This window comes from Micromesistius poutassou (genome assembly GCF_964030765.1).
Source record: "Micromesistius poutassou genome assembly, chromosome: 16".
Lineage (NCBI taxonomy): Eukaryota > Metazoa > Chordata > Actinopteri > Gadiformes > Gadidae > Micromesistius > Micromesistius poutassou.
In genome coordinates this window covers 9045522-9056381 of record NC_140286.1, presented here as the reverse complement: position 1 = coordinate 9056381, position 10860 = coordinate 9045522, and the positions used below count along the sequence as shown (strand labels likewise).

General features: G+C 51.9%; 1 protein-coding gene across 1 annotated transcript in view; it reads right to left on the bottom strand.

The window, feature by feature from the left end:
• The window catches only part of LOC311361054 (receptor-type tyrosine-protein phosphatase F-like), a 121637-nt gene that overhangs the window by 57792 nt on the left and 52985 nt on the right, over positions 1 to 10860 (bottom strand). Inside the window, 4 exon segments of the mRNA XM_084481228.1 lie at positions 1419 to 1563; positions 2099 to 2232; positions 2498 to 3079; positions 4164 to 4433. Of these exon segments, the coding sequence (XP_084337354.1) occupies positions 1419 to 1563; positions 2099 to 2232; positions 2498 to 3079; positions 4164 to 4433 (1131 nt within the window).

The following is a 10860-nucleotide window of genomic DNA, read 5'->3' as shown; positions in this document are numbered from 1 at the left end:
GCAGAGCAATGAACAATGCGGCATAATTTAGCCTTTCGGAGAGCAAAAACATGCATCCGACAAGCGAGATCTCCGCACGAGATCGCACAGAAATGGAGCGAAAGAGCGAGCGAGTGAGACCACTAGAGCCACCTGCCAAGAACACAATAAAAGGCCAATGTTTTTTTGTTTATAACAAGCTTTTAAAATGAGAAGTGATGTTAAGCTCCTGATAAAAAATAAATTAATTAAAAACAAACATGAAGAAATTCATGAGATCAAAGCAAAATACAGTCTATGCACAAAAGGAGGACAGCACTGGAAATAGCTCCACCTTGGAGGCAAACAAAAGGAGAAATTGGGAAGATAAGAAACGCTGAAAAATGTTTCATGTCGCTCTTTATATCTGCCATGTTGATTACGGGTTTGGTAAAAACAGCCGTGCTGTTTGTGTGCGTCATAAAGAGTGAAAAACCAAAAGGCGTACTTAGTTTACACACTGTGCGACAAAATGGAGTGGAAAAAAAATGTCACCGCCTTTACGGGCACAACAGCCCTGATATTAATGCTAGGAGTGTAAACACAGACTGTTTATGATGCTGTGGTCCGACTGTAGAAAGGGTCCCTAGCATAAACACTGAAATGCATGGATGATGTTCTGGAAAACACGGATAGCGAAAAACAAGAGGATGAATGTTTTTCCGAGGCCGTGTTCATTGCCCTGCCTCCATACAAAACAAAAACTGAAAAAAATAAACATCAATATAGAAAACCTAGCGAAGACTCGGGCTTCACATCAAGGCAGGGGGTGAAGATGAAGTGCAGAATGACCAGGCAGAACAGCGTGGGGCGGTGCGCTGGGGGGGACTGAGGGGGTTCAGGGTGTGGGGGTGTGGGAGTCAGGGTGTGGGGGGGGGGGGGGGTTGGGGTCACACTGGACAACATCAAACGTACCTTTGAGAGTGATGGGCAGCGGGCCGGGCCTGGTGCCAGAGGGCCAGGGAGGGCGGTTTTGGTTGTGGCGTTGGGGGTAGTGTTAGCATTAGCAAGAGGGACAAGGGGGTGTGGGGGTTGGTCGTAAAATACCGGACAGCGCCGGGCAGACGCGGGCGCAGTCAGCTGCGGCGCCACTGGCGGTCGGTTCAAACCGATGCAGACATTGATTCCCCCTGTCTCCCATTCCCCCGCTAACGTTGCCGTTGGAACCTTCCGGTTCAAAGATTGCACGAAAAAAAAAAGTAATAACCGAAGCATCATTGTCCGTGCGTCGCAAGAGGAGATGGGGTCCTTGATAATGACCCAACGGACCGCCTCCTCGCTGGAGTGGTTAGCGCGACGAGGAGAGACGAGTTAGGTTAGAGGTTAGGTCGTGGCGGACTGAGGGTGGGGGGGGGGAGGGTGGGGGAGGAGGGTGGGGTGGTGTGTGTGTGTGGACTTACTGGACTGAGCCGTGCGGGCCTCTATGGGCTGGGTGAACACACCCAAGCCCATCTCGGAGCGTGCCGCCAGGGAGAAGCGGTACAGGGTGTCGGGCTTGAGGGCCTCCACGGCGTGGGAGCCTGCCGGGTCAAAGGTCGTGAGGATCTGGAGCGAGGGCAGGAAGAAAGAGAGGGAGGGCGGTTCTTGAGGTGGGTGTTTCCTTCTCTCAGAGTTATGACAACACTGAATACATTATAAATTAATCAGAAAATGTATTTTGAACATTGAACACTGTGTATATTGGAAAATACACAAGGAAACAGAAACGTGATTAAAAGGCCAAACCGCTGGCGTGATTGAACAGCAAGGACCTTGGGGCGCTACACCGTGCAAAGGTGAGTTTTGACAGTGCACTAATTATTTATTGTGCGCCAGAGAGCTGGCTGCATTGCTGCTGGATACTCGCCAAGACAAGGTCACTTTATTATATACATGTCATTATAAAATGCAAGCCTAAGTAGCTGAATGAATGAGCTGAATTTACCTACACAAATTGTGAGTTTGACAAAACTTTAGCTCCGAAAGTTAAGTAAGTCAATTAAAAGGGAAAAAATAATACAGAAAGAACAGACAGTAAGTGAAAGAGAGAGCGAAAGAGAGAGCGAGAGAGCGAGAGAGAGACCTGGCACAGCATTTCTACCTTGTTGTCCGAGTTGGCCTCCCAGTACTGGAGCTCATACTTGGTGATGGGGTCCTGAACAGGCCACAGCCAGCTCAGCATGATGCGGGTATCCAGCTCCGCCTCCGCCTCGAAGCTGGACGGCTGGGCCGGTACTGCTCACAGACAGGGGTGGAGGAGAGGGTAGGGGTGGGGGGGGTCGGGGGCAGAGGTGAGTTCCTGGCAGAGCAGAGATTACCGTACCCGCCCGCCCCCCAACGGTGACAGCCGTGTGACCCAGACAGATGCATGAGAGCGCCTGTCGCGGCTCTGCGCCCCCACACAGACACAAAAAGCCACTTACGTATTGCGCACACAGAAACACACACAAATACCTTTGTGTTGCACACACACACACAGCGCCGACCCTCCCGTGCTCACCTCCCTGCTGGGTCTTGACCTGCAGCACGTCCGAGGGCGGCCCGTCGCCCACCGAGGTGAAGCCCAGCACGCGCAGGCTGTAGGTGATGTCGGTGGTCAGGCCCGAGATGGTGGTGAGGCGGCTGTCGTCCGTGTTGTGCTTCTGCCAGGCGCTGAGCGGTGCCGTCATGTCCGAGCTGTAGTACACGCGGTAGCCCCGGATCTGGCCGTTGGGCTCCTCGGGCGGCTCCCACTGCACCAGCATGGTGCTGGCGCTCAGCATGCGCGCCTGCACGTGCAGCGGCGGCGAGGAGGGCGCCTGCTCGCCCGTGCGCGTCTCCACGGGGTCGCTGGGCGGCCCGCGGCCGATGTTGTTGAGCGCCATCACGCGGAACTCATACTCCGAGTAGGGGCTGAGGCCGCCGATGCTGTAGCGCGTGGTGGCCACACCGTCCACCTCCTGGAAGCCGTTCTCAGACACTTTGGCACGGTACTGGATCATGTAGTAGGACACGGGCTCGGGGTTGCCTGAGTCCCAGGTGAGTGTGACGCTGGTGGCCGTGGTCTCCGTCACAGTGACCGAGGTGGGGGGCTTGGGCAGGGCTGAGGAGGAGGAGGAGGAGGAGAGACGAAATGTTAATACGCTGCAGGGATTGCATTTCTCCGTTTCCCCCAACCTCCCCCAAATAAAGTACTTCACTGATCAAAACGACACTGTTGATCTTCAGTTTATGAGTCGTAAGGGAAAGCTATCGATTGTCTCAGGTTCCACCCACTGTTAGATACTCTGTTTGACATACATTGCGTTCTCGAATATTTAATTGGCTTTTCAGTTTCATTCATAACATTCGGGAGAACCTTGCTAAGTTGAAGCAGCAGTAATATGATGTATTATGACACTGACCGCTGGGCCGGCCCCTCCTTTGATACAGGGCTAGGTCAGAAGAATTGGGGCCCATTAAGGGTTGATGTGTTTGGATTAAAACATCAACCCTAACCTGACCCTGCTCTTTGTAACAAATATGAACAGTAACTCCATAATTCAATCAACTTCCAGGGATAAAACAGTATAATATATTAGATGGAAATGTAAAAAGTAGCCAATCCAAAACATTATTATTAGGTTTAAATAAGAAAATGTTTCAAAGAGCAGCGCTGGTGAACAATAGTGCATTTTCAATGCTCCTCAAACACCTCAATTTTCTGTTCTCAGAGCTGTCCCGTGTTATTATGTGATGAAAATGAGGTGGAAATTGCTGAAATGGTCCCTATTTAGTCCCACTGCAATAAAACCAAACACCAGGGTCACTGTCGTCACAGCGTTCTCGAGGGGGAAATGTGGGCCACACTTAAAAGAACGTTCAGGCTGTCAATCAGTACCTATCGGGAGCACAGATCAATATGCAGGCAACAGCTAATCACACACACACACACACACACACCCACCCACACAGCCTTGCTCACACACTCCTAACTCTTTACACTTGATAACGCACTTCGCTAAGGGGAGTTCATGCATAACAACACGTCTGTATACCACAGATACGACACACACACATTCAAAAAAACACACTTATGTATTGCGCACACACAAACACAGACACACACACAAATACCTTAGTATTGCACGCACACACACAGACACACACACACACGTGTGTAAAAAGCCCCCCGGTGGGCCCCTCACCTTTGACGATGACCTGGGCGGTGGCATCGATCATGCCCAGCGAGGACATGGCCACACAGGTGTAGTTGGCCGACTCGCGGATGTTGGTGACCTCCAGCACGTTGCGGCCCACGGGCATCTCCTCCTCCTTGGTCAGGTCCACAGGGCCCATGGTCCACTTGACGTAGGGCATGGGCGAGCCCACCGCCACGCACGTCAGGTTCACGCTGCCGCCCGGCATCACCTCGTGGTTGGTGGGCGGGATGGAGAAGCGGGGAGGGACCCGGCGCACTGAACGGGCGAAGGGGGTTAGGAGGGGGGGGGGGGGGGGGGGAGGACAGGGAGAGGAGAGGAGGTGAGCATACGAGCGGACGATGTGTGGGGGGGGAAGAAAACGAAGGAACAGTTTTAGGTGGGCGAGTGTTTTTTTTTCTTTTTCTTGTGTTTTTTTTTTTTCTCAAAGGTGCTTTGATGAATAAACTTGGGTCAATTCCAGGGTGCTCGCTAGTACGTCGTGGTGAAATCCCCTAGAATGGAGAACTGATCACTTTTGTCTGAAATGTGAGGGGCCATGCACAATGGGAATAATAGGACTGTCACAGAACGGCTCTGGAAATCCAAAAGGGAAGAAAAAAAAACCTTGGGGGGGGGGGGCCTTGTGTTTTTTTTATCCTCTGGGCCTACAGAAGGGAATATAATCAAAAAATAGCCCGGCTTTCGCCACAGACTATATCTGGAGCTCTTTTGTCAGAGTGTCAAATGGTGGCGAGGGTTGCATCATTGAGGGACCCTGCGGAGAAAGCATTGTTTGATTTCTCCCTCTCTCTATCTCTTTCCCTCCCTCCCCGTCTCCCTTGCTCCTCCCCGCCTCTCTCTTCCTTCTGCTTAGCTTGTCTTTCTCACTCTGTATCTCCGTCCCTCTCTTTCTCTCCCTCTCCCTTTGTGCGGCTCTGATATGCAGATAGGCTGACATTAAAAAGCGGTTCCCATGGAGACAAAATGAGTCCGCTTGACATCGCCAGGGAATGGGCAGAGAACGCACCAAGACAGGGAGTTCTGAATGCAGAGGAAGCCCGCCCAAAATAAACAGGCGGCCATACATTTACATATGACTTGTTTTCCCTCTAAAAGGGAGGCACAGAATGTAAATAGCTGCTGTTATTTACACACTTTTGACATTTCTCAGTCGGTGGTTTGAGGGAAGAAAAAAAAAAAAGATTCCATCTGACAATCTCTATTCCACCTGATAATATAAATGTGGCATCACTGTAAGGCCTGTGAAAACGTGCTATGCTTCAACCTCACGGAGCAGATCTTCGGTAATGAGAAAAGGGCTCTAGCCCTAGGGCTAGCGGGCTAGACTTGGTGATGCGGAGGCACCTTCAGCTCCACGCTGCGGTTCCATTATTACCGCCCTCCCGTGCGCTCATCATGTGCATCTCAAATCACAGTGTAAGGGAATCATCCCTGCAGAAAGCATACGGCCTGTGTCTGCTAATGCACTGCTCTGTCTCCGACGCCGTGTCTCCGGTGGAGGGGAAAGGGAAAAAGAACAGAAAGGCTGCTGACTGTAATTGCTCTGGTCCTGCCTCTGCAGTGGTCGCCATAAAAAATGGATTTTTAAATTTGACTCCCCTAACCCAGCCCCTTAGACTCCTCCTATTTCCCGCCCTCCTTCCTCATCTAATTTGAAACGGAACGTCGTTACAGCCATGCTTGTTATTCCCTTCATTATATGGCGAAATGAAATCATAAAAAAAAGATCCCTTTGAGATTCTAGTCAGAGAGAGGCAGTGGCGTTCTGGACTCCACTATAATCAAGGTTACCTGCTACCTACACTAGTGGAATCTTCCAAATGATTACATTTACGTGAGCATGTAATGAGCATTTAATGAATTTTGTTAATGTAGGGACTGCGGCATCCTTTTGGGTTGAAAAGTTTCCCCTATAAGTCGAAGCCTCCCGTATGACCGCCATCAATCATTATCCAGCGTTCACACAGAGCTCTTATAAATAGAATTCGGCAGAACAACAATCTGTAGAAAGGGATGTTCACAAAGCGTTGAGATCAGCATCGAAGCAATGGGGGGCGAGGACATCTGGCTTACAGCGTTCTGTTTTAACGCAGGGCGGTGCGCACACTCAAAGGCAGAGCACCACACATAAAACAAAAAGAGAAACAAAAAGAGGAAAAAATATGAGGAGCAAAAAGCACAAAAGCAAAGCAACAACAAAAGCAAAAAAAGGTGATGGAGCGACGGGCCCCTGAGGGGGCCCCCACTGCCCTGAGGATGGCTGGTGTGTGTGCTCTGACATCCAGCATCCAAACACAGGACACACAGGAGCCACGGAGCTAAGAGGAAGGGGACCGGGAGGTGGGCGAGGAGGGAAGGAGGGTGGGTGGGTGGGTGGGGGAGACAATCTCAGGCAGAACATGCGTTCCTCGTGCGGAAGGGATTTCACGTGATCACATGCACATGTGTTATTTTCCCCGGCAAAGAGCGTATGGCACACCTGAACACCGTTGGGACTCATGCTCAGGAACAGATATGCCGGTGAGCTTTGGACGATGAGAATTGGAACGATTATCATCACGAAATAACCACAAAAAGAAAAGAGAAAAGATAATGAAATACAAAGCGTGGGGGGAAGGACCACCTGTGTCTTAGCCGCAACGGTAATTTAGTAAAAAAAAGTTGATACAAAACTGAGGGTGGGGGGGGTCTGAAAGGGGCCCTGAGTCTTGACAAGCGGGGCCGAACGCGAGGCCATTAGGCTCAGAGTATCTGTAATTCCATCGTGATTTCAAAGACTAACGCATGCTAAGAGCGCGGCCCAGTCAATGCGGGCCTGTGTATATTGAACACTTAATGCGGTGAATTATTCATAGCGTGCGGTTACGTTTGGAGAGGTGCTGTGGAACAGAATGACTCTGGGGCAGGTAATTGTTATCGATTGCGCTAAAGCCTCTCTCCTGTCGAGAGCGTAGCTGGGAAGAGATGGTGGTTGGAGGGGGGGGGGGGGGGGGGTCCGGGGACTCTATCAAAACCACAAAATGAAGCCCCCTTTTCGGCCCCACCTGCATGATCACTGGACACATAGGAATGTAACTGGCCCGGACAGACCGCCCGGACAGACGGCCAGGACAGACCACCCGGACAGACCGCCCGGACAGACGGCCAGGCCAGACCACCCGGACAGAGCGCCCGGACAGAGCGCCCGGACAGACGGCCAGGACAGAGCGCCCGAGGACAGTACTGATTGATCTCTGTGCATGCGTGCTGGTGGCTAGTCAGCAGGGTTGCCGGCCCTCCTCCAGCCGGCTTGGGGCGGGGGGGGGGCGAAAGCGGCGGCTGATCGCCCCCCCTCGTCGGCATACCGCCAACTTCGTCGCTCCGTGCTGCCATAGCTGTTGCTATGGCAACCCGCTTCTCTCACCGGCGGGTTGACTGGCGGGTTGACTGGGTCTGGGCGGGGAATTAAACGCGAAAAATAAAGAATGGATACCGGATGTATTATTTATATTAGTAATATAGTGTGGTGTATGTTCATACAAGCTGGCTGAATCAATAAGGAGGCTGGATGGGGGTTGTGAATGTAGAGCGCTGGGCTGGTTTTACACTGGCTACAGCATCGGCTTGATACATCTTGTGTGTCGGTATTTCTTCTCAAAGGAACACATTATACCCAGCACATCTTTCAGCCTTTCCAGGTGGGGGCGGGGTGTTTTGTGTGTGTGTGTGTGTGTGTGAGAGTGTGTGTGTGTGTGTGGGGGGGGGGGGGGGGGGACGACGACACTGAGACAGACTTAATCCCCCCCCACCGTGAAGAAAGCTTTGGACACCAAGATCCCCCAAGCCCCTTGACATGGGGCACCTGCGGGAAGTTTAGCACCCTGAATACCTGACAGATCCCGTCGCTCAGATCACCCCCCTCTCCCACTCCACCCGGTAAGCCGGCGTTGCTGCACACCGCAGCGTGTTTGTTTACACGGCGGTCGGTTCCGTCAGTTGGAAGAGCGGCTGCTGGTCGTGTTTGCCGTGGGTGCGGCCGATGCGGGCGACTGGATGGGGAGAGGCGGGGATGCGTGGCGTGCGTAGCTTAGGCAAACAAAGCGACACGAGGGTGTCTCAAAGTGCACAGGGTTTGGGCGTGGGCTACGGGTTTGGTTGATTGTTGCTCAAAAGGCCATGCGAGCAGCTGTTCGGGGGCCCATGCAAGCATGCAGAGACAATGGAAAATACTGGACATGTCGGATCGAACATTGGTTGATACGGGATAAAGAGGGTTGCTTCGAGGGTTCATTGTGGACAAATTAGGGGGTGGGTGGGGATTTTGGGGGGGGGGGGGGGGGGGGGAATTGGGTGTGGGTTGGGTCGGCGTTGTCTTCATCCGGATGAAGAGGAAGCAGGGTGGGGTTGTTGTTTTTTTTTTTTCTATTTATACCTGTAGGACAAAGGCGAAGAGAGGAAAAACAGGACAAACCTTCCCGTGGATCTGTTTATCGGTTGAAGTTCGATGAGGATGAGCGATGGAGTGAAAGAGATACAAAATGGAGAGGGTGACAACAGAGTGAAACGAAACACAGCTTCCACAGACGCACAGTGGAGATTAATGGCACACACACACACACACACACAGCATATACATGTACACACAAACAAGAGGAAGCAACACACTTGTTTGCCGCCACATGCATGGTGTGTTTCCGATGTGAACCACATCAGAACATACAAACCAGCCATTTCTGCGAATCAAACAGCTCGTGTAATGTTGCGATGAACACACAGAGAGGAAGTCTCCACACACGCATTAACATCCAAAGACACACACACACACACACACACACACACACACACACACACACACACACACACACACACACACACACACACACACACACACACACACACACACACACACACACACACACACACACACACAGCCTGACAACATGAAGACGTCGAGGTGGAGGACGTGCCGGGCGGCAGAGCCCCTCCGTTCCCGGGAGACGTATTGACACGTCACCTGGATGTGTGAGGGAGCGCGGCGCAGTCGCGAGGATGAGCGCCTGACAAATGAGCCTCTGCTCGCTCCCACAATCACAGAGCGCTCGCGATGCTGCCCACGTCCACGGGCGAGCCGGTCCTCATTCAAAGCAGGTCACGCAAACAGATAGCCCCCCCCCGCCCCCCACCTTCCCCGCAGACACTCAACACACGGGCGACACGGCGCATGGGCGAGCTGCACTCATGTACGCACTCACACGTTCATACATATGCATAAATGCGCACACACACACACACACACACACACACACACACACACACACACACACACACACACACACACACACACACACACACACACACACACACACACACACACACACACACACACTGGATAAAATGAAGGGGGGGGGAACACAACGCACCACCATCCCTCCGTCTCCGCCCCACCCTCTAGAAATACGAGGACATCATTCTCCGGGGGCTCTGAAATGTCAGGACAAGGGTGGTGGCTGCGGCTTGTTTGTGCCGTTCTGTACGGACAGGGATTGGATCGGGTTGGCGTCGCCAGGCGTGGAAAAACCGACAAGGTTTCGCATAATGAGAGCCTATGATGCAGGCACTTTGATGAGGTGTGTGTGTGTGTGTGTGTGTCTGTGTCATTGTGCGGAGGAAAATACCACAACAGTACTAGACCACAATAGGACTCTTCCACGGTAATGAGTTTGTTTGCTGACATTTTCTAATCAGATACAAGGTCTCTGTACAGGTTGAACATATAGTGTAATATATTTCGAGATTGTTGGTGTTATTATCTGCACTATGGGTATTATAATAAATTTAATTGCATTAGGTGTACAGTATGCTTGGAGATATGTATGTGGGTAAATGTAATGCATTCCAAAAGCAAAAAAGTATCAAAAAGTTATTATATGAAAATAGTCTAATGTATCGATGCTCCACTCGTATCCCTGTTGTGTTTTTCGCTGTACTCCCGCGCGTCAAAAGCCAGAAATTTATGGAGCCTTCCTGTTTGCCTGCATCCAAACGTTGTTATGTTTATAGATTGGAGAGCAGACGTTACAAGGCCGTAAATCTCTCTCTAAGAGCCCCTGAATTTGAAAAAAAAAGACAAGACGGAGAAGAGAAATGGGCCGAGGTGGAGAAGGTAGACAGCGGATCTCACCCAGGGCTATATCCCTTCACATTCCCCCTCCCCCCCTCCCACCTCCCCCACCCCCGGGCGTGTGATGTTTGAAACACAATCAAAGCTGGCCGTGTCACCACAGGCCTCTCGCCCGCACTCTCTGTCCATCGAGCCGTCAGTCTGTGTGGATCACACGCCGCCTCCGCGCAGACCGCTGAGGCCTCATCATTTGTTTTCCCCGTCCCTTCCAAGTGGATACGAAGAACCTCGACAACAACAACAACAGGGAAAGGCTACGCTTCACCTGGGCATGAGTGATGTTGGACGTGGTGGTGGCTTTGAACGGGGTTGTCTCGGGAGGGACTGCTGCTGCAGGTGGTGGTGGTGGAGGTAAAGGAGGAGGAGGAGGAGGGGGGTGGATGGTGGACGGGTTGACAGCTCCTGGGCTAGAGTTACAAGATAGCGAGATCCTGGAGGCCCTACTGGCGCCATGCCCACCCTACCACTGTAATTACCTCGCTGATAAAAAACCAAAGACGCCATGACAGGCACACCTTGTTT